Raw genomic sequence first — 24,452 nt, 5'->3', positions numbered from 1 at the left:
TCATGTCTTGCGCCGAGTGATAGTAACTAGTGCTTGGTTTAGTTTGTCATTTGCTAAATGATAGTTTAAAATAACTAAATGAAAGAATATATATGACCTTTTGTCCCGAAGGTGTCCCAGGGAAGATAGCTGTTCATCCCAAACACGTTTTCTATCGTCCCCAGGACCTTGCTGTGGCTGGATATAGACACACACAGTTGGCATAATGATTTAAACTGTAATTGTGAATGTTCAAACAATGAACGTTTAAACATATGCTATTCAGAAACTAAACCCAGCTAAGCCGAATAAAGTGCGTTTCCCTTTGTATTCAGCAGCACAAAAGCTCCAATAAGACAAACTCAAAAGATGTTGGTGGTATTTAGAGTCTAAGTGGAACTGAATCAATGAGAACATCTTGGTTTGCTTCATGTGGGCTTGTCATAACAAGCTACTTACACAATAACAATGAAAACCTTGAATATCACAAATTCATCCAGCACTCATTTTGTTCGCCTCCTCTCCTCTCTGCGTACCTAATGTGCTCACATTTTGTTTGCTGTAAGAATCCAGGCTATAGTCACTGAGTCTCAGCCTCCAACGCGTCACTCATCCCTCATGTTGCTGTTTGTGAAGCAAAACTCTGTTTGACATTGAAAGAAATGCAGTTTTGAAAACGACAAATGAAGCGAATGAAAGCTCTTACTGCTTCGTGCTGAATTCATCAGACTATTAGTCAGCCCTCAGAAATGTCTCACCCTGTTTCTGTAGAAAAATGGCATTGAACAGTTCAAAAGGTGGAGTAGGAGGATGAAGGGCCTCAGAGAATTAGAGTTTTTAAAGCACTGTACGACACTGTTTTCTTTGACACGCTGCATGACTGTTGTTGGCTGACAAGCTGATGACTGTGCTCCAATTTCAACTTATCAGGCTTAATTTAATCAATGAGCATTAGAGTGACATAACGAGACACACACTCATTCATGCTTTTTCTTGGCTAAATTTTGCTCCCATCTCCCTAACTGATACTCCTTTTACCATTTTTTCCCCATTTCTCTCTGACTATCTGATTTTCACTTTGTATTCTTTCACTTTCTGTGTCTTTTTTTTATTGCTGTTATACCCCAGTTTTCTTTTGTTGTACATTGCCTCAATCTGACATCATCTGATAGTTTTGAATGATCACAGTTTCAGGCTTTCAAGTCCTCATCTTACAGTTAAAAATGATCCTTCAGTTTCTCTTTATTTGACGTCCACCTGGGAATGCTTGTGCATTTTTTTTGGAGGAAATTGTAATGAATGTATTTGTTCAGTGTTGGAAGGCTTTGGACACATGTGTATACTTAATGTTGGGTTTTCTTTTATCTGTATCAGTATTTAGTACAGTGTGTTTTGAGTTTCTCTTTCACTGCACATTGCATGTGCAGCTTGTGATCATGTAGCTGGAGTCCTGCCTTCAGTATCACTTTTATAATTGACAAGCAAGCCTGATGCAGCATGCACAAAACAAACTGCTAACTCTTCCACTTGCAGAAAATATGTATTTCTGCAAATGTATATTAAAGTATTTTCTCCTTTTTTTGTATATTGCCTGATTGAATTGGTGCCCAGGTTACTTTTTCAATTGATGTCACAGTGTTATGACCCCAGCTTTAGCCATGTCCTGTTCGAGCAGGAAACGCATCACACTAAAGACTAATCGAAGGCAGGTTTATGGGACTTTAATCTCCCTCTCTCACCATTCAGCTGCAATTGAAGGTGTTGATATGCTGATATGCTTTATATATCATAGGGATATGTCACCCTCAGCTTTATAAAGGCAGGTGACACCAGAGATAAGATACTGTCAGTGTGTTTGGCATCACATTCACGACATAGTCATAGTCCTCCACCCATTATCGCATCCATAGACCTTTGTTTAGTCTCTCTCTCTCTCTCTCTCTCTCTCTCTCTCTCTCTCTCTCTCTCTCTCTCTCTCTCTCTCTCTCTCTCTCTCTCTCTCTCTCTCTCTCTCTCTCTCTCTCTCTCTCTCTCTCTCTCTCTCTCTCTCTCCACATAACAAAGAAAAACAGGTGAAACACATGCACACCAACAGCGACCAGTACACACAGTGTTTCAGGGTTTCGGTTATGCACACAGCTGTCTGTTGTAAATGTCCCCTGAGGATAAAAATATGACAGGTTTCACAACAGAAAGAGTGTAGTTGATGTCTTCATTTTTATGTACTGCAATACACATAATAACCCCCCTCTCCCATTTAAAGGACAGTTCCAACTGGAATATAATGGTATGATATTTTTTTCTTTATTTTTACTGCTACAAAACATACATCTGTGCCCTTTAATGCTCAAAATACAATTGTTTCTCATTCTTAATCGGAAGACATTTAGCCAATCAGATCATGTCTTTTTCATATTCATCAGGCTGTAACCATTTTATCACTTTCTGACTGACTCTCAGCCGGCCAACCGAGAGTCAGCACTAAAAGAGCCACGGACTCGGTAACACAACCTCCACTAGCTAATGTCTCAAACAAGGACACGTCCTTGACACAAGCTGGACAAGCTTATCAAACAAGGAGGAAATGTGAGCTGCTAAACTCAATGGGCTAGTCTCCTGTGGCACAATAAACAGCTTAAAAATCTGCTAGTGAATGTCAGGACTGATCAAAATATTGTGCCAGAACAGAGACCATGTCTATTCAATGACTTCTTAAAATATGTTTCAGTGATGATCGACATGTCAAGTGGCTATAATGTTTACCAACAGCAGGTTAGCGTTGTTATTGTGAGCATATTAGCATTTTGCACCACTGTGCTGGCACCACTGTGCCAGCACAGTGGTGCTTTGTTTTATGAAACTGAACTGTAATGTGAGAGGAAAAAAGTCTGTTTCATATATGACACATATCCTGTCCTCCGCAGTACCAACATCAGCTCATAGTTCAGTTATAAACTACAGACCATCTTGTGATAGGTTCACACCAGCTGCGACGTTCGTCAACATGTTGATCTTCCAACCCATGAGTTCTCAGTAGTCATGAGTTGGACCACACCCGTCTTCGAACGTGGCCTTCAATTTTATGTCACCTACACACCTGTAAAGTTCTGTGACTGCAGCATGCCCAGTTGTGATGATATTGCACTCTTGAAGTTTGTCCACAGACAGAAATATAAGTACTCACCTACTCTGCTATTCTGCCTCTGTGGTAGTTCCCACTACAGTACAAGTCTCCAGGACCACAATTTGCCATGATGACACACACAGGCACAGACTCACAAGATATCAGCCACACAGTTGCTGCTGCTAACAAATATACTTAGTTATATTGTGTATTTACCCCACTAGCCTCTGGTTTTTAGTGTGTACACATGTTGGTTATATAGGAAATAAGTTGAATCGGGACAAAACTGGAAGGTGGATTTGTTCTCCAGCACATGTGGAACTAAAACTTTACTTTCCCCAGGGTTTCTGGGAACAGCAAAGCCCATGCAAACAAAAAATAGCCTATTTTAATGGGAAATGTGTGTTTCATTTTGAGAAGGACTCTCAGAAACAATTCCTCCAGTGAGAAATAGAGGCTACCAGTTTTCATGACTATTGTCTTTGCATTTGGACTTAATCTGCAGTATGAAGGAAATGTCTGGCATAGCAATTTTTACATTGGTATGTGGTTGCTATAGAAAGGAAATTGACTGAATAAATGGGATATTTTGCTGTTTTCTTTTCATACCCTTTTGCTTGTGCAAAATGGACTCAAAATGACGATGATGATGATGATGATGATGATAATGCTGCTGTTGTTGATGTTGCAAATAATTCTTTCTGCCACACAATTTAGCCTTTAAAATAACTCCCAGCTCTCTCTCTCTCTCTCTCCCTCTCCAGATGCCAGGCCTTTTGTCCAGTCCTGCGTGTCTGACAGTCATCTGGCTTTTGTCTTGGTCGCTGCATCCTAGTTGTGCTCAGATTTGGACTGATGAAGGTAAAACACACACAGACACACACACACACTCACTCTCACACACAGAGCAAACAACAAACAACTAACATCCAAAATCTGGAATAAGAACTGGACACAGTGCTGTTTACCATGAAATCAGACCTTGAGACATTTTTCTTAAGAGACACATTGTTCATTTTTATGCTTCTGAGTCCAACTATGGACATGCAACTTAATTTTTTTTTCCCCTTTTGATTTGCACTCCACAAACAAGAATTCTATTGTTGAAGTTTTTTTTTTTTTTTGCCCCTTACAGCACCTCAGGGATCTGTATGGTATTAAGAAATCTTCCTTCTTTCTTTCAACGGCTGTTCCTCCCTCTTTATTTGGATCTGATTCCTCTCTATTATCTGTTGTCCCTCTCTCGATTACTGTATTATGTCTTTCTAAAATTAGACAACTTAATCATTCCAACAATAAGGAAACTCACCCTCAGCCCTTCAGGTGAAACCGTCAGAACTTTCCCTTCCCATTAATTTTACCCAACAGCAGCTCCGAGCTCTTTTTTCATTGTTTGGAAAGTACTGAGTTTCATCCAGCTTGCAATTTCTGTGTCCACCCTGCCATCTGATTTCAATGTCAGGAGAAACTTGCAGCCTTCCTGTGCACATTAGTGTGTGTGTATGCGCGTGTATGTGTATGTGGGTATATGCACTTAAATGCATATGTGTGTGGTTTTTTTGTGTATGTGTGTGCATGTGTCTGGGCGCTCTTGCCAAAGGCAGAATCAGATATGAGTGGAACGCTGCGGGTTTGGGGAATAATGTACTTCACTGCCAATAAAACATGAATACACACATTCAGACCAGCCAGCCCATTGCACTGCACCGAGGCCCCAGGTAACACACAGAAACAGAGGGAGGGGTGTGTGTGTGTGTGTATGTGGGTGTGTGTGTGGGTGTGGGTGTGTGTGTGTGTGTGCGTGTGTGTGTCTTGGTGGTTAAAGGGAAAAAGAAAACCTGGTTAAAACTGGCAAGAGAGAGGAATTGAATAAAAGGATTGCGATAGAGGGAAAGATTGACTCAGACGGAGAAACAATAAGAAAAGAGACAGAGGAAGATTTTAACAATATGAATTAATAATTAATAAAATTTATAGGGAAATGCCACTTTTGGTACTTTGACCCACTGTAGTTACCAACAACAACTACAAGAAATGTCTTTCTGTTTCCTGGTTAATGAGTCTTGTTCCTGTTCATGAAAGACCAACATAGTGTGTGGTCTTTTTGTACATATACCAACCTAGATGACAGCCTCACATCAGTTTGCTCACAGTTAGCCTTGTCTTGTGTTGTAACTGACAAATTGTTTCCCATACACACAACAACAGAATGAACACTCTTCCATTATTTTATTTCTATGGAAAAAAAAAAAAGTCCCTCTCGGCTTCCCTGTCTTCCTCTCTTTGTGTATTTGACTTCTGCACTCAAAAATGTAAACGTAACCACAAAAATCACAGAGGAGCACTTTGCTGCTCTCTTTTCCAGCTGTTTCATTTTTTCGTAGCCACTAAAACAACAGCAGTGAGGCCAGAAAGGCCAGAAAAGCGAACTTTAGGTGTCAGTGAAAACCAAGCATTGAAAAGACCTTCAGTAAAGCCTTCAATTTCAGTCTGTGTAAAATTTAATTTAGGATTAACTTTGCTGGTCCCTGAAGGGCATACAGGGTTATTGTAGCAGGAAAAACTAATATAAATAAACCAATAAAGCAAATTAAATAATAACATCCTGAGAATGCTTCTTCTCCTCTTGCTGGGGTCTTATGGGTCGTAACTGATGACATTTTCAAGATCCAGCAAAATATTTTAGGTTGTTTTTGTTTATGATACCACTATAATTAGTGAAAGAGAGAGTAAATGAGATACAGTGAGTTTTGTTTCAAAAATGAAGCCGAGGAATATACGGTAACACAACCTCAGGACAAATTGTTTATTACCCGGGGGAGGAGAGGCCAGCAGGGAGTATGCATGCCTGAGTGATTGAAGCTGAGAATTAATGAAGGTGTGTTCGTGGCAGACTGGCAGCCAAAGAGATGTTTTTCCACTCCAGATCTACTCTAAATGCCAGCTTTCATATTATGTAGCCAAGCTAAACATGCACACACATACACTCACATACAGCAGATAGTGTATCAGCTTTGCAAATTGCTACAGTCACCACAAATATTTGTTCAGGTATACACTGCACTTAGTATTCCTTCACATCTGCACTGCCTTCCAATTTTGTTAGATGGCAAGTAATAGTTTTTCACTTTCTATCAAATCTTCTATCTCAGGGAGGTTTTTCCATGTGAGGCGCATTTCCATGAATGGAAAGCCTACACATTATTGACACACATCCCTAAAACTAACTGGCTACATCACAACATCACAACAAATTAAATGTTGATATTGTGTTAATAATACACGTATAATACGGTTTGTAGATCTTTTGTATATCAGTTCATCTGGTTGTCTTTTCACTATCTATTAAGTGTAGTTGTTTTTTGTTTTTTTTGTACGCTTTTGTACAGTTATGGTCACATACTCTCTCTTCACCTCCTGTACTTGTAATTGAATCTAATTCATCTGCCAAAAAACAAATAAACAAAGACAAAACACACAATAAGCAATAAATATGAATTTGACCGAGCATTATTTATTTTATTTTTCTATACATTGTGCAATAGTATCATTATTGTGAATTATTTTGGTTACAATAATAGTGTAGTGAAAATGTGATATCGGGACAGCCCTTGTTGCCCAGAAGTAACAATGTCTGGAAGGTGTCCTGACTGGTGTTCTGGGGGCACAGGTTGTATTTGTGCCGCTTAAAGCTCATTTCAGCTCCATCGTTTAAGGGTGGAAACAGAAATCTCAGAGATGGATATCTCAAAACCTCAACAGATAAAACTGAAGCTATTTACATGGCTAGATACCAACAGAAGTGCTTTGGGGCAGAAATGAGTAAAAAGACGTCTAATTTCAAAGGTCACTCCAAATGTGGTTGAGAAGTGTGCCCTGTTTCTGCATGAATATGGCTAGTTTGATCACAAGCTACACCGTTTTACTTAGTGTGACTTGTTGGTGTTTCAAAATCCATAGCACTGCAGTCACTTGTTTAGTTTGTGTCTTTGTGAAGGAAGGGCTGGGAGCACAACACGGTGTTGAATCTTCTGTAGCCAGTGAACCTATTTTGTGGGCAGACAAACTAAGACAACGAGCTGAGATCAGCTCAAAGTTTTGCAAACTGACAAATACGGGTGTTGATTCTCAGTGGGATCAGTGACACTAATGCTCTTTTCCCATTACAAGGGCTCTTTTTCTCAATGTTGACTTCAAAAATGTTTCTAAATGATTTTAGGAGTAGACTCTATTTGTATCTTCTTAAAATCTTTAAGTGTTTTTGTCTCTCATCAAAGGTCTCAAAGAGGATTTGCTAATACACAGTAATTTTATTGTAATAGCTTTAATAATAAACTTTCAGAAAAATAAAACACACCGCAGCAGCTTTATACTGTGTGCCAAAGCCTCTTCAGCCAAGTGTCTGCTGGATCTCTAACCTTGTATGGTCATGTTATTGTGATACTGTCAACTCTAAAGTAAATGGTAGCACTTAAATCACATTAATACAGACAATGCAGACACACAGTATGCCAGACTGTTTAGTGTGCCGATACTGTAGGCCAGACAACAACATGCTTGAATATTTTAAGTGGTTTCTGTGTTGGCAGTGTCAGGCGTGCAGTATGGGCGCTTGGAGTCAAATGTGACACTGGCATGTGGGAAGTCACAAGTCAGGTAAGTAAAGAAAACTATTGCCCATTTTTTTAATTATTATTTATTTATATATTTATTCATTTATTTATTGTTCTAATGACAAATCTATGCCAAAAAGATATGTGTGTATTTATTTTCAGTGATCTAAAGTATCAGTATAAGTACTACAGTAAAATTATTACATTCAAGGGTCATAGAAAGTGCAGTAAGATCAGTTTTTACACCTACAGAAGTAAAATTCAGTGAAGCCACAAGATAAATTACATTTTAAGATAGTGGGCACAGTAGTGCTCAAGTGGTGTTCAACATTAACAGCTTAATTAACCATCCTGCTATTCATATACAAAATTATACCTATTTCTATTTGCCTTTTTCAAGACATCCTGGGAAAATGTAGAAAATCTTGAACAAAATAAAAAACAAAAACAAAACAAAACATAAAAACTTTGAAAAAGGTCTGACAATCAACATGTTGTATGTTTACAAGGTAACAGAAGATAAGTTATCATGATACAAAGGGTTCAACTAAACAGATGCAAAAAATCCTAGATTATTTGACACAACAGAGAGGGAGAAACCTCTAATAATAATTTATGCCAAACAAAGGTAAACTTATTGACTAAAGGAAAAAAATCATGCAGCTTTAAGTAAACAAAACATAACATTGAACTATATTGTCAACAAATCCCATGAAAGGACAAACCTAAGGGGTTACACCCATAAGATCACTTTTGAATATTTGCTACTATTAGAAGTGCGTTGCTGTTCTGCCAACACACTGTAGGGTTGTGGTCTCTTCAGGGGATTTGTCGACGCTAGATGCAGGTTTAGGTATTTGATACCTATGATTGTGTCCTTAAAGAGTTAAGTTCTAGTTTAGGCAGAATAGCTAAAGTCTTACTTGTTCCCATCCAGGATACCCGTGGTCTGGCATCTCAACCACAGCTCAGCGTTGCCATGGCACAAAGTAACATCAGACGGAGCCTTGGTCCTGCTGCACGTCGACCACTCAGCACAGGGCATCTACAGCTGCTACGATAACCGCGGGCTGCTCCTCCACTCCGTCAAACTCAGGCTGGGTCGTAAGTGTTGTCATGACTTGTTCATGCTCACAGCGCCTAGTTTAGAAATTATTACACTTTAACAGCTCAGTCGTTCATTTAGTCTTTTGCTGTGATTGCAGTTTTTAAAAAAAAGACTCTCTGCAGCAGAGAGAGGCCTGTTTCCTCTGTGTTTTTGCCCCTGTAGTCAGAGACAGTCCCCAGTCCCTCCCAGTTCACTTCATTCCTTGGATAATTCAGCATAAAAGCATAAATGAAGTTTCTGTTTCTCTTTCTCCCACTCAGACATTCTTATCGCTCTCTTGACTTTGGGTCAAGATATTTCTGACTTTCTGTTTATTTCTCTCTAACTTTTTTATGAATTATTTTCTCAGCAGTTAATTTATGCTGCCCCTCTGGCTATAAGAAGACATCTTGTTACAACAGTGATAATCACAACATGTTACAGGTCCCAAGAGTAAACCGATCTTATCTGCCGTCACATAGACAAAGCCCCTCACTTCCTGTAAATGTCTCAAACAGGAAGCGGCTCCCTAAGCGGACTTCCTTTGGAGGAATAGGGAGTTTTCCATGGTTCTGGCAAGGCTTCTAAAATATTTAGATGCATGATAAAGACAATACGGTACAGAGGTATTCGTTTTAGACTCAAGGACAACACAAAGAAACTTAAAAGGCTCTTAAAAAAAACAACCTAACTACCTCTCTGTCCTGAAAGTGAACTCTGCCTTCCGTTCCCCAGATCCCCCTGGGCTGCTGAGCATTTCCTGTCAAGTGCCCAATCACACTCATGTTCGCTGCTCTTGGGTGGAATCTGTAAAGACCTTCCTGCCAGCCCAGTACAATGCCTCCTTCAGGTAAGAGCCAGATACTGCAACAGAAACAGCAACGCCCAAGGTCACAGTCAGAATGGGATATGAAGACACTAAATATAGTGCATGTGGCACAGGCAGGGTTACAATTTGATGGCAGTGTGTACAGTGCGAGCCTTCTCTGCTTCCTCTCTTTACTTTGCCCTCCTTCCTCTAACATGACATATGGTACTTAGTGGAAACTTATAACCTTAACACATTACAGCAGTGGTTCTCACACTCTTTCTGTCTTGTTCTCTATTGGAAGTGGGGGGGGGTGATAAAAGTGTCAGCTACAGCAACTCAAGTATTGGCTTCAGCATTCAGCTCTGGTGACCACTGGGTTATACCAGTTTTTACACTTTGTGACATGCACTTATGTTGTATTTTACGCAACAGAAAAACGTAATACTTGAAAATTTTTTGTCTTCTTTTCAAGGGGCACTGGTGAGGAGTGGAGGCCATGTGTCCTGGATGTCATCCGCAAGCATTGTGATGTAGATCACCCTGCCTTCTGGCAAACCATCCATACCCTTAGAATCACTGAGACCAATCCCCTGGGGTTTGAGACAACCTATGTCCGGTTTAAGTTACATGAGCTATGTAAGATCATGTGAAACACACACACGCATGGGAATGGGGTGATTAAAATTGATTTTCTAGTTTTTCTGTCAGAGTGGTTTGACTGTTGTATGTCTGTGAAGCACAGTAGTGATTTTCCTCCAAAGGTTGGTGATTTTTACTGTTTGTTCTTGTTTCCACTGCTCCACATCCAGCTCTACTCAAACTCAAAAATTGTGATTGGCTGGCAAAATTGTTGGCCCCTCTATTCCCCTCTATTACTTTTTCCAGTTGTAACATCACATTCATTTAGAATAGCTTGTACAAATGGTGCCACTTCAGTAGTACGCGTTTCATTCTTGGATAGCTCATACCTTGTCTCCCCTCCTTCTTTTGCCTGAAAGCAATAGACACACTTGTAGTATAATAACAGGTAGACATGCAGACAGTGAAGCTGTTCTTCACACTACAAGTGTTGGTGGAGTTTTAACCGCTTCAGACTTCTTCATGCACCTTGGAAGTGGCTGAAGTAGCAGAAATCTCTTCTCTGCTTCTATGATAAATATGCATTCAATAGACAGTGGCATTCATGATCTTATAGATGCTAAATATAAGGTGTTTACCGTTACTAAATTCCTATATGCACACATATTTTTACATGTACATGCATTTATTAGATAATTTCTTAAGCGCAACTTTTGACATATCCAGGTTTAATATAACAACTTGTGTTTCGTAAGTGGAGAAGTGCTCTGATGTTTTCCTTAAGTAAAAGTATCAATAACACTGTGTAGAAATACTCAATGCAAAGAAAAGTTTTGCATTCAAAATTCAACTTGGCAGCAAAGATGGTGCTAATTACTACTGGATATCTTAATCTAAGATAATACATAATTTATTGAGGGAGTGAAAAGTCCAGTATTTGCCTCCAACATAAGGTGGAGTACCATAAAATGGAATTACACAAGTAAAGTAAAAGTTAAGAACAATATGTATGTAAATGTACTTACATAAGGTACACCTGTACATGAGCACAACACTCACACTCAGACATCCTGTGTAATTTTTCCAGACTGCTGTTGTGACTGTGCCCGTTCGGTCCTCTAATAATCACCTCAGTTATCTTGTTTTGCTGCTTCTCTGTCTGCATGACACACTGTTATTGCTCTCTACCGGAGCCATTCACAGTGTCCTGAGACTGTCTGCACAGTGGCTAATGTGCCCACTGGATGTTTTCTCAGCCTCTGAGTTATTATTGACACAGTGGTGTGAATATGCTTAAAAAGTTTAATGAAATACAGAATTAATGAGTAGGTCTACGAACAGCAAAGTGGTGCAGGAATTGGTTTTCTTATTTCTCTTCTTTTCTTTTTGAATCATCATCACAGCGGGTTTTTCTGTTTGCTTTGTTGCAGTCTGCCCTCCTGTACTTGACATGTTTTTATTTCTAAATTGTGTTGTCTTGTCTTTTCATTAATTGTGGCTAAATCAGCTTTTCTTTCTTTCTGTCCATCTTTCTCTGCAGTGAAACCAAACCCTCCAGAGGCAGTGTTGGTAAAAGAACAAGAAGGTTATCCAAAGAGGCTCATCGTCTCATGGAAGTTTCCCACCTCCTGGCCGCTGCATGATGCTTTTCCCCTGGTGTTTCAGATCAGATACAGGCCAGAGGGCTCTATATACTGGTCAGAGGTTAGTGAACAAGGCCAAAGGTTTCATTTCAGTGTTGATGCAAACACAGTCTGGGTCAAAGTGGAGCATTGCATCAAACTGTGTATGAGTTGTATAAAAGAAAATATAACTCAAGTTTCCCACATTTCACCAGCAACTGAAACTAAACTTTTAAAATATACATTTTACTTACACAAACATAAACAACCTTAGAGAACGTACGACTAAAAACAAACAAACAAAAAAAAACCCCATCAAAATAAGGGTCTAAAGCAGAAATGGTGGGGTAAAATGACTCCTTTTACACATAGCAAAGGAAAAAGAAACTTGTCTCCACCAGAAATCATGCCACACGTGCATCATGAAGGATTTTCATTAAGTTTTAAGTGCGGTTTTGTTAAATCTTAGGTCTGTAAATGTAATTTGTTTGGTCGATTTCTCAACTATCTTCAGACATCTTGGTCGCTGCAGACAGTGGGTTTTGAAATCATTATTATCATATCAAATGAATTTCTTTGTTATATAATGAGGGGGTAATGCGCAACCAACTGTCATTTAAACAAATTAAGTCAATAAAAAGACAATAAGAGCATGAAAAAGACAACTATTTGACTTGTTTATTTTTATTTTACTTTTTAAAATTTTTTTTTATTGAACCCAGTGATGACAGGTCATCTAATTTACGTCTTCTTTCAACATGTTGTGTGTGGTGGGTCACTCAGAACACACACTAAAGCCAAAAACAGTAAAAAAAAAAAAAAAAAATGAAATGCTGATCATGCAGTTCCACAGAGCTTATTCATGTGATACCACCATCACAAGATCAGCTTTTCTTCCTGTTTATGGCTACTTTCTTGTGCTGTCTCTTTCTCCATCAATCAGATTTACTCAGAGGAGAGTCCAGTTGTCATATTTGACGCCCTGGCCGGCCACCTCCACCAGGTGCAGATCCGAGCCCGTGACGAGGTGAACGCTGACAGCCAGTGGAGTGAATGGAGTCCCCTGTTTCTAGTCCAGCCCTGGAACGGTGAGAAAGAAAATGCTGTTTTCTGAATGATTAGTCTGGTCAGGTCAATAAGTGCTTCACAGAGAGATGACAAGTACAAGCACAATAACATGAATACACAAACATAATGAAAGTTATCAAAATCAATTATTATGAAGAAAAGTATAAAAACACATCGGGAATATTGTTCAGAGAACTAATGAATCCTGCAATAGGACAGTTTTAGATGCGTTTTGGACTAACTGCAGATGAGATAAGGCTGACTGCCTCCTGGCGACAGAGAGCTGCCATTACTAAATTATAAGGAATAAATAATTTTGCAATATATCTAAAAAAAAAAAAACACTAGCAACATAGTTGATATGTTTATTGAGGCTCTGGCAGAAAGCACACATTATATCTAGCACTATCAGATAAGCAGTAGTTTTCAGCCTTTAACAACAAACTTTTTTCTTTGGGAATATTTGTTATTACTCACTTTAAAGAAATGCCTAAAAGTTTGTGTGTGTGTGTGTGTGTGTGTGTGTGTGTGTGTGTGTGTGTGTGTGTGTGTGTGTGTGTGTGTGTGTTTGTATGTTTGTTTGTTTGTTTGTTTGTTTGTTTGTACTACAGTCTACACCACCCCTGACCTCCCACCAGAGGAAAGATTTCCAGACTATTTCTTTCCCTTCAACACAAAGCCTGAAACCTCGACTGAAAAATCACACAGTAAGACTCATTTGTTACTGCAAGTTATAACTGAATTATCTTTGTATTCAGGAGCCACACCCAGGGCTCTGTTGGAGGTTTTTGGAGACATGTAAAACATAAAGAGGGAGTGAGAATTGATGTGTGTGTGACTGAGTGACTAACACGAGGCTCTCATCATTATAACAACATTGGATGGGGACAATTCTGTGTGGGTAGATGATATACCTGTGTCCAGTCAGTAAATACCCTTGTTCTCGCTTGGCCCTCTGCTGACAATCACGCAAACTATTACGAGTGATTTTTCAAGAGAAAACAGCATTCACACCCCTCAGTCCCAAATTTCTGATGAGGACAATCCAGATGAGGGATCAGCAGGTGATCCTGTGCCGAAAAAGGCAAAGACCTGCTTTTCCCATCTGGAAAGGCTCACGCAGTTTATGTGGCTGAGATATTGCAAAGAAAGGAACACCGTACTGACTGTACCGCTCTTGGTGTGGCACAGCATTTCTGGGGAAAACGAAGTTTGCTGACTCGACCGCAAACTTTAAACATGAGACACTTCTAAAGCACAACAGCAGCGTGAAGCATAAACTATGCAGGGAAGAGGCACTGATGAAATAGCAGCGTCTCTGACAGCAACATTTCAAAGGCAGGAATCTACTGAGGTGACAATAAAATTCACTACAGCCTATCACATCGAGAAGGAAGAGCTGCCATTCACCAAAGTCGAGAGTCACATTGGATTGTTAAAAAAGCATCAGCACATTGTTATTTCTGTAAATTGTCTAATTTATTACCAAAGCATTTATCATTGATACAGTTGAGATGGAAACAATCTGAATGTGCTGTGTTTCTTGTTGATTTAAGTTGTGCTCCTAAATTTTGTTGTAGCTCAATAGAAGTACAATTACTGTCATTACAACGTAATTCTCCTACTTCCGCTACATTACTATAACACTTCCTACTACTACTGCTAAACGTAGAGACGCTACATTGCTATAGTTTCCATTACTGTAATTATTACCAATGTTATTGCTTCTATGTCTATTACATCCACCACTAAATTGCTACCACCACAACTACTACTTTTTCTACTGCTACTGCCAGTCCCTGAAAATAAATGCCTTAAAGTCACCCAGTAACTCATCTGTTATTATATTCACAACCAAAACATCCATTATCTTATTTTGAGGTGAAATTATCAACACAGTCAAGTTGAACCAGTTTTGAAACAAGGTGGTTTCATGCTTGTTTAAAGCATGTCAGTAGACACGGTTGGGTGACAAATGAAAGAGTTATTTGTAAGTTCTGCTAGCTGGCTAGTCCCAGCCCAGTCATACTGTATCAGTACTTTACGATACCGAGTCACTGTAGCATCAGGTCTGCCCTGAAGAAGTAGTGATGCTCAAAGGGAACATTATAACCTCTTGTACTGTAAACGCAATGATGGCTGAAGCTCTTGGTAAGACTGGTAAGTAAACAGCTATCAGTGGCTATGTAGCACTTGCATAATTTACTAATAGCTCCTTTAAAGGAGAAATCTGAGTAAATGAGTGGAGACACCTAACAGATGCAAATGCTTTCAGACCAAACACGAGTGGTGATAAATGGTTTGACTATGACCATGTTGTGAATCATATGCTGTGGCCTTTGCAGTTACCAGATCTGAACTCAACTAACTGTTATATTATACTAACCTATGAACCAGCGTGTTAAACAGTATCCTCCAACATCCATCACTAAACTCTTCACTCTAGTAGAAAGAAACTTGAAGCTGTTCTTGGTGCTTGTAGTGGCCCCAGACACTTGATGCGGGGTTTTCCTTTCATTTGTCACCCATATGTATCTGCTGACAGGAGGTTTGAGCCTTAGTTGAACTTTGTGAATCATAGCTAATCAAACAGGACGAGTATGTCTTTTTTTTGCCATATGTTTTAGGCAGGAACAAGAAGCCACATCGGTCATTAATGCAGCAATAATCTCTAGGAAGGCATTATTTACTGTTATTATACTCAGGATAGAACACTGCAAGTACCTTGTGCCAGGCTTCCTCCCCAAATTACATCAAATTGCAGTAAATTGCACCTGCAGGGTATTAGGTTTGTATGTGCACCGGATGACACGTTCAGCACATAGCAGCTCACATATACATGGACAAAAACACAGGAAAAAAAAGCAGCCTGCAGTTGCAAACATGCCCATCTGAAATATACACATGCAGGATACACACAACAACTACGCACTGGTAAACACGCACACACACCCACATGCATATATATACAAGGAGACAAATACACACAGTTTTGGCAGCAGAGAGCTGAACATAACTGTCAGAGTTCTTTAAGCTGGTCTGCTGTGAACCAGATGTCTTCTTCTGTTTGTGTGTGCTTGTCATTTGCAGATGTGCTGGTAAATCATTTTTGGATCTTCTGAATACAAAAAAACATGTTTTTGAACACTTTATTGTCAAAGTGTGTGTCTGTGCTTTTCCTTTGCTTTCTTTCGCAGTTCAAAACAATGTTGCCTTGTTTGTGTGTGTGTGAAAGTTGTTTACCGCCCTCAGTGTGATAAATGCACGTTTGTGTGAAAACTGTAATCGCAGCTTTAATTTTAACTTCTCTCCAGAGAGAAATCAAGTCCAAAAACACACATGGACTATTTTTTGTTTTCCTTTTTTGTCTCAGAGAAAACACAGGGGATGAAAATGTGTGTAAAAATACCAAATGCATATTTTAGAGTTATGACAACACAATAACCCAGAGACGTTTGAACTCTGTTTCATTCAGCTGTCTTTTTGTCCACATTCTTCCTTCCTCAGCTATATTTGTTTCTGAATTTCAACTTGTCTTCTCTTTTTTTTCACCACACTTTTACATTATTTACTTTACTTTTCATCTGTCTTTAATCATCCATCTCTCCCTGTTTCGCCCTCGATCAAGTCTTTCTTTCTCCGTATCATCCATCCTGCTTGTTTTTGTTGACCTCCCATGTTGTTTTCTTCCTCCCTCTTCCCACCCAGATTCTGTACATGACGATAAAGGTAATTTGGGTTTGGTGATTCTGCTGGTTTTGTTCTCCGTGGTCATCCTCATCACCGTCCCTTCCCTCATCTATGTCATGTGGTAAGACACACACACATGTATCCCACATCCACAAGCCACAGTTGTGTGGTCTATCTCTCTTTCGCTCTCTTTGAGCAAGTTTTTTTTTTTTTTGGTAAAGCCTGACTTTTTAAAATATTTTGTTGGTCTTCACTTATTGTGTTATGTTTCCAGGGTGAGGCAGAGGCGGCGCGGTCACGTGACCAAACAGGAACTCACTTCTATGGTCAAGATGAAGTCCATGCCAATCTAAAGTAAGACACACGCATTAAGTGTACTTTAAATTTTACATTTTTCTGGTTGCACATGTGTTGTGAATATGTTGAGTTCTCACTGACGGCCCAACGTGGTTCTTAGTTTTGCTTGTTTGGCAGATAGTTTTAAATCTGAGTGGTGTGGCGAAGCTAATTAAAAACATGGTTAAGTGTCGCTTCTCTCAGCTTTGCAGTATGTGACTGTATGTGAGCTAAGCCAATGAGAAACTCATAGCAAAGCTCTGCCTCAGTAAGAACTAAAATGGTTCAAAGTGCTGCTATAAACAACATTCAGACAACCCTTCAGATATCCGGCCAACATGTGATTATAAGCTTAACACACACACACACACACACACACACAGACACACAGATTATAACCCTGTAAGTATGCCTGCATATGTCTCATGCAGCTCTGTTATTTAAATCTGTGCTTTCAAGGCAATGCTTAATCACATTATGATTTATACATGTATTTTAAAGTTGCATTTTCTCTTCCACTTTCCTCCACTCTACTCTCCTTCCCTTTTTTCCCCTCACTTCACTTCACTTCACTTCACTTCACTTCTCTTCTCTTCTCTTCTCTTCTCTTCTCTTCTCTTCTCTTCCCTTCCCTCAGGTTGATTCCAAGCATCTTCTCCTCATCATCAGCCCGTTCTAGGGCTCCTCCCAAGAGTCAGCCTCTGCTTTTACCAATGTAGCATGCTGACTGTCCGCATTCAACTAGATTAACAACAATGCATCAGTCAGAGTCCATCCAGGATCCAGGACAACAGGGACGAACCCGTACAGCAAACTGCAGAGTAGGGTAGAGTTGCTCAGTATATAAAAGATGACTGAAGGGTAGGTTTTGCAAAAATGACACATGCAGGATTTTCCTGGACATATTCAATGGTTTCATCTAGCTGCACTACCCAGAATGCATCACCAGACTCCATCTACTGTCCAGAGGGACATGGAAAACAGCCTCTACTCTGTTTCTGTTTCACTTCAGCAGCTTCACTGCCGTTCACTCCTCAGTGACACTGCACCAGGACCTTTGAGTTCACTCACTACCGATGCTGCTTCAGGTGGACTGGCTCCTCCACCTCTTTGAAGAGGGGTGACATTGTTTTTATCTGTTGACATTTTAAGCAACAAGTAATGACAGGAAGTGCAGCTGCCAAACAGGAGAACATAGGTTTCTTTTTGTGGGAAGAAGATGATTTTTTGTGGGACAATTTGCTTCTCTTCTCCCAGCCAGAACTCCTCACTTTCTTTCTTTTTTTTGTTTTTGAGATTTGATTGTGAGACAGATTCATGTGTGTCCGTTATTAACATCAACTGACCGACTGACTCAACGCTGTGAAGGAAGCATAACTTCTGCCAGTCTCTCTGTGTGCGTTTGATGCCAAAGCAGCAACTTCGGGCATTATGGTCTCAGCTGAAGGGCAGGAAGCAAACCTGTTACTGGCTCCTGACCTGAGGGATGGACACAGAGAATAAGGTCCAGGGTGGGCGGGCTGGGTTATTTAGACTTTATTTCATTTATGACAAGTGATTTTATGTTGCATGATATGCTTGTGTTTTTGTCTGATGTCTTTAGTGCAGGTGTTATTTTGATTCTTTTATTATGCCCTTTTCTATCCATCCATCCACTCTTCCTGAGTATGTGTGAAGAAAGACACACATGAAGAGAAAGAGATAAGAAAAGAGATTCGGGCCTATCACAAACCACCAGCATTATGACAATACATAGATACATAGTTAGTGAGAGAATATTAAACCACAGATATTCAACCTTAGACTCTAAAGAACCCCTGATAACTTCTCTCAAATCAGGTTTGAAAATGGTTTTACACTATGTTGGCATTTCTTTAAGAGATTAAACAACGTCTGCCCACTCAGGGATAAAAGTCAAACCTAGTTAAGTTAAATCAAATCCCAATATTTTTGCTATCAATCAATGTGTGGAATATTTTCTCATTTTATAGTCATTTAGTCTATAAAATGTAAAAAAAAAAAAAAAAAAAGAATCAGAATTTCCCAGAATCCATTGTTTGTTTTGTCAAATTTAAAATAAAAAAAAAAAACAAAACGGAGGAAAGCAGCAATTCCTTACAACTTAAAAACATGAAACTAGCAAATATTTGGCACTTTCTTGATGATGAAACTAAATAATTGAACAATCAACTAATGGATCGATTTCAGCACTTGGCCACAACTTTTAGAGGGTTAGTCAGCCAGGTTTTTATCTAAAGCTAATGTAAGGCCACAGGGTCACAAACGTTAGCCTTTGTCAAGAATTTGTTTTAGGTTGTATCTATTGAGATTTTAAATCAGCTGCACAACATGTGTTGCTCAAAATGAAAAAGAGAGATTGTAGATTCAAAGGTAGAAATACATTATAACGCACTTGTTCATTTAGAAATGTAAGAGGGGACATTGGTTCATTTGCTAAAAGCTTTTTAAGCACAGAGTACATTGAGAAATAATCATTTTACCTAAAAAGTCCTTTGGGGAAATTTCTCTCATGAAAAATGCAAGCGGATGTAGGAAGTGCTTCATATGATGATAACGTCATTGAGAGCAAATAGTGTTTATTAGTGCATTTCTCTTTTCACGTGGTGAGTGGGCTCTCACAACCACTGCTACCATCACTGCACCACCAGAAAATGATTTATGGATGCCGGTTACTATGGAAACATTCAGTAGCATATGTTCACTAACTGAGACGTACACACCAGTAGGCTAACACTACAGTATATTAGAATGAATGTTGATGAGGAGGTTTGGTAGGATGATACTGTGAGGGAAATGGTGAAGTGTAGGAGGATATTAACAGTGGGGCATTGACACAAATCAGAAACAGAAACAGTAGGCATAGTGTAGCTGAACATTAGTGATTGTACTGGTTTTACTTAACATGGCAAGAAAATCGCTATCTCCATGACTGACAAACCAGAAGACTCCTGTTTTAACAGTCAGGTTTTCACCAAGTGCTCAGTTATCCCATGAAAGTAGAGTTTATGTAGCTGAATCTGAGCGTGTTTGTTGGTGGGTGTGTACATGAGATGAGCACGAAGACGACTTAACAGGAGCGACTCTCGCTCACTGCACTTGTGTCTCACAACCTGCCGGCTCATGGAAAATGAAAGATTTCTGGGTGGCTAGTGCTTAACTATATGAAAAAGCACCAAATACCTCTAGTACAGTACAGTACAGTAGATCTGGTTTAGTTCTGCTTTCAACACCTGCACCTACAAACCTTGTGTCCTGGCGAACTTTCCGCCACCAATAGAAGCAAGAGGCTGTACTGCTTGAGAGGGCAGCTCGCTTTAAAACATTTCATTCTTCCTTTGTTTCTGTTGGTCTGGTTGTTCTATTCTGTTGATCCAACGCTGTGTCGTTATCAACCGGTTGATTGATCGATTGATTGACTGACTGTGTAGTTTGTATCAGAAACACAAGGTGCATCTAAGTCGAACTTTTTCCAGTTTGACGACTGTATGTTCTCTCAAGCTAGCTCCACGTATTATGCATGAATCCAGTTGAAGCTTTTTTGTATATTATTGTATATCACACTTAAAAAAATACATATGTATGTTATAAGTGATGTTTATATGTAGAGAAAAAAAAGAAGCAGTCTTTGGGATAGTTTCACAGACATGGTTTAACTCAGTCTTGTGTTAATTGTGTTCATACCAGTTTTACAGTTTATTATATTTTATACTGTTAGTATCCTGCAGATATTGGGTTTGTGGACAGATTTTATCTATGCATTAGCCTTAAATGCTCCAAATTAAATATTGTATGCCAATACTGAATCCATTTGACACAATAGAAGATAATACAATTTGCTTCGAAGGAATCTAATCAGAGCAAATGGTCATAAAAGTTCAGAGAATCCTCAAATTATTTTCACCTTTGAGGTTTTTGTAGAATTAGTAATTCAAGATAACATTTCAATGCAAAATCCTCAAGTGACTGAATGGAGATTCCCACTGAAAGATGGCACTACTGACTGAGGATAATCCATGTCTGGAGAAGCTTCCCAGCGTTGTGTGTTTGTGTCTTTTCTCCCCAGTTATATGAAGCTGTGTTACTGTATGGTTACTGTATGGACAGTGTGTTTACTGAATTCATCTTCATCCAACTTGCATTTCTTTCAACGTTCAGTTTCATTAATTTCTTTGCAGTCAGATGAACCACAGATTATTTTTATTTTTTTTAGTTTTTTTTCTTGCAGCTCTTCCTGAATTCCTGTGGCAACACTCACAAAGAAAGCAGAACGGTTTCTTTTTCTAAATTACATTTGACAGAAAGCTGATCCTCTACTTTGGAGAAAAATGTGCTCGTCCAAACTAAAGCATTTTTGTTGATATATATCAGATGGGTGTGAGCTCCAAAAGGATAAATTATCTGAATTTTTAGAGCCAGTGTACACAAAAGATTCTGCATACTGTAAAATATTCTATCAACAAAACCTAAAATCCAAAATTAAGTGCGTTCATTCATTCTTTTATACCAGATTTGAAAACTGGCAATAGATATCCTTGTACAAAATGAATGTAAGTACATTTTCAAGTCAGATTATACAGACCATCCATCACATTGAATTTGATGCGTTCCATTGACTGTGCAGTATCCCTGACCATTTTCCACCCTGCGTTTGAGGTTCAAAGTGATTTGTTTTCTTTCTGGACAGTGTGTAACTTTCTGTCGCAACCTTTCTCTTTCACTTTTAGGTGTTTTCTCTGTTCTCTTCTCTTGTGGGCGCACGTCTCAGTCTGTCCATGTTCCTCTGCAGTATGTGATAGCAGATGGAGCCTGTTGGTTTTAGTTCTTACAACTCAAATTACACTCAGGCATCCATTCTCAGATGTACATAGTTTTTTTTGTTGTTTTTTTTTTTTCTTTTTTTTGCTTTATGTGTACGACAGATATCACCATAAGCTGTTTTTTCTCTCTGTCCTTGTATGTTTCTGTGAAATAAATACTATTTTATCACACTTGCAGCTTCTGGACTGTCCTTTTCTCTACCTCAAGCCTTCCAGGCCTTCAGAGAAAACCAAACTTGAGCATTTTAAATGTTATATTTAATCTCTTATTTAATAATTATTTTCTTCAAATTTTAATTTTTATAATTATTCGTTTCTTATTCTAATTGTGGCCTCATCTTCTATCAAGTTTGCTTCTGAAATATATGAAAGCATAATGCATTCACTTGAGAAAAAAAAAAGTCTGCTGTTTTTCTGAAATAAGGAGGCATTATGCTTCCATAGAAATGCAGGGTTCCTGTCCTAAAAGCATGAAAACAGAGTTATTGATCAGATTTTCTTTTTTTTTTTTTTTTAGCTCGTTCATTCCTTGGTTAGGACTTAAGAACCAGAACAGAAGGCCAGAATCAGCAGTGGCTTAGAGTGGCAGGTGAATTACCCAATCACATTTTTATTTGTAGGTGGGACCAAAAATCATTGCAAAGGCTCAAAAAAGCCAGAGCTGTTCTATGGGGTTTACCTTTTTCTCTCCAGGGGTTTAAACCAGTAGAGCATAGACTTCAGTCAGGCAGACAGAGGTCACAGCACCCATGGCAAAGTGAAAGGACTGCAATGGATTTCACACGACAGTATTCACAACTTGGAAAAAACTTGGATGCATTCGATTGGTGGACCCTTATGGACTAAAGGAATATAAATAATTTAGGAAAAGACAGACGATCGGACTTCAGGACCTCTTCAAAGGTAGGGAGTCCGCGTTTTGCTGTCTCGCTGGTGCCGGTCAGTTAGCCTGCTTTTGTGCCGATGGTTTCTGTAAGCGAACTGAGCGGTTGCACCCCCCCGGTCTGGGGTCCGGGTTTTCTGCAGGTGTGGCCGCATCGCCCCCGGCTCAGCACGGCGCAGGCCAGGTGACCGGCGAGCTTCTCAGGGTCTGTGCGCTCTGAGAGACGGCTGGTCGAAGGCCCCCGCTCGAAAACCCACGGAACAATTTAGTCTTTTCTTGGCTGTAACTTCGGTGATAAATGTCAACTGTCTGCTTTGTGAAACATTTTAAATACGGCGCAAAAAAAAAAAAAAAAAAGTGTAATTACTCCGAACAACGGGGCCATTGATGGAGATGATCGGAGCTTGTGAGTCTCAACAACTTGACCCAAGTTTTCCCCGAAAGCATGTTGCTTCTTGTAGCAGTTTCTCTTTTCAGAGAGTTTCCATTGATGATTGTGACAGTGTCTGATGAATCCCAAATGCTCAAGCTGCCTTTTGTTCTTTGTGAAAGGGGCTTTCAACATGTAGCCTTCAACCGGGCTGACATCGCCTTGGTGTTCCGGCTCCATTGGCCATACTGCACATGTTGTCATGCCAGCTTTAGCACATCCAGGGTCCACGTTTGGAAATCACAGGAGAGCTTCTCCATTGTCCTCTCAGTCATCATCGTTGATGTGAGGTGGACCACTCCCATGCCTTTGTGGATGCGGAGACCCTTTCTGAGAAATCTTCTGCTCCCTTGTTTCTGGACGACCAGTCGGATGATGTCCAATCATCCTTTGTCTGGTGCTGACACTGTGAACACTTTCAGAATAACAGAAGCCGGGGGGAAGGGCGTGCATTGTAGTAGTAGGAGGAAGCAGTGAAAACTTCTGTCATTTAATTCAGTGGAATGGCAGCTCTGAATCAGCCCGACGTCTTCCTTCCTGCTGCGTTCAGGATATTCTCAATTAGCACCAACAGCTCAGCACAATGGCTTTAGGAGAGATCCACTGTAAGTACTCACTCAGCAGCTGAAGCCTAACCTTTGCTCAACAGCAGTCACTGTGCCCAATGACAGGACAATGGTGCTTTAACTTTCATTAGCAGACAGAGAGGAGTCACAAAGTGTGAGCGCACTGACACAGTGTTGTCAGCGTTCAAGGTGTGATTTATTGCTCATGAATTCAACTTTCATTTGCAAGAGGAAAAGTGTCTCGTGGTTACACAGGGCTAATTAGTCTATGCATTGAAAAAAAAAAAATGAACAGGAACAGTTTGTTTTCCCTTTTCAGAAACATTACCTGTGACTCACAGCTTATCATCATAACTTGATCTAAATTTTCTGATAGGGTGCGGGGAGGGGCTGGATTGAGAGAGCAGTAGGTTATTGTATTGTATTATCCTAAACTGAACATTCCCAAAATACCTGATAGTTTACAGAGTCCTTTAACAGATCACTTCTCATTTATAAAATGTATTTTTGTCTGATAAACCATTGTCCCTCCAATTTTAGCTGTGGTGGTGAAAAGAGGAACAAGGGGTCATATTTCATATCCAAAAATGTCTTTTGTCTCTACTGACAATGATGTCAGTGAATACATTCGCCTCTCTGCTGATTTTCTACTCCTGTACTGACATTAAGCAATCTGTTTGATTGCATAATATCAGGACAAGATGCTGAATTGAGAGACTCCTGATTTCATACGGCTGACAGCAAAATGTTTACTATTGATTCTCTGTGCTAATTATAATCTTCTATACCACTATGCAAATGTGCCGCATGTATTGATGCAAAAACA

The 24,452-nt window shown here is 39.5% G+C and overlaps 1 protein-coding gene across 2 annotated transcripts in view; it reads left to right on the top strand.

Moving 5' to 3' along the window:
- il11ra (interleukin 11 receptor subunit alpha) overlaps window positions 1-21,918 on the top strand; it is a 51,643-nt gene extending 29,725 nt beyond the window's left edge. The window contains exons 2-12 of one of the 2 annotated variants that reach the window (XM_071465356.1): window positions 3,868-3,964; window positions 7,693-7,759; window positions 8,654-8,820; window positions 9,539-9,653; window positions 10,087-10,250; window positions 11,734-11,897; window positions 12,759-12,903; window positions 13,495-13,590; window positions 16,592-16,694; window positions 16,848-16,927; window positions 17,547-21,918. In XM_071465356.1, coding sequence (XP_071321457.1) covers window positions 3,868-3,964; window positions 7,693-7,759; window positions 8,654-8,820; window positions 9,539-9,653; window positions 10,087-10,250; window positions 11,734-11,897; window positions 12,759-12,903; window positions 13,495-13,590; window positions 16,592-16,694; window positions 16,848-16,926 — 1,197 coding nt within the window. In that variant the 3' untranslated portion in view covers window position 16,927; window positions 17,547-21,918. The remainder of the gene's footprint in view (window positions 1-3,867; window positions 3,965-7,692; window positions 7,760-8,653; window positions 8,821-9,538; window positions 9,654-10,086; window positions 10,251-11,733; window positions 11,898-12,758; window positions 12,904-13,494; window positions 13,591-16,591; window positions 16,695-16,847; window positions 16,928-17,546) is intronic. The other variant, XM_071465357.1, reaches the window with a different exon arrangement.
- The last annotated feature ends 2,534 nt before the right edge of the window (window positions 21,919-24,452 follow it).

This window comes from Trachinotus anak, unplaced genomic scaffold (genome assembly GCF_046630095.1).
Source record: "Trachinotus anak isolate AG129_WGS33_773 ecotype Australia unplaced genomic scaffold, CSIRO_AGI_Tana_v1 ptg000028l, whole genome shotgun sequence".
Lineage (NCBI taxonomy): Eukaryota > Metazoa > Chordata > Actinopteri > Carangiformes > Carangidae > Trachinotus > Trachinotus anak.
The sequence above is the reverse complement of the archived record's forward strand: the minus strand, read 5'-3'. Positions and strand labels throughout refer to the sequence as shown.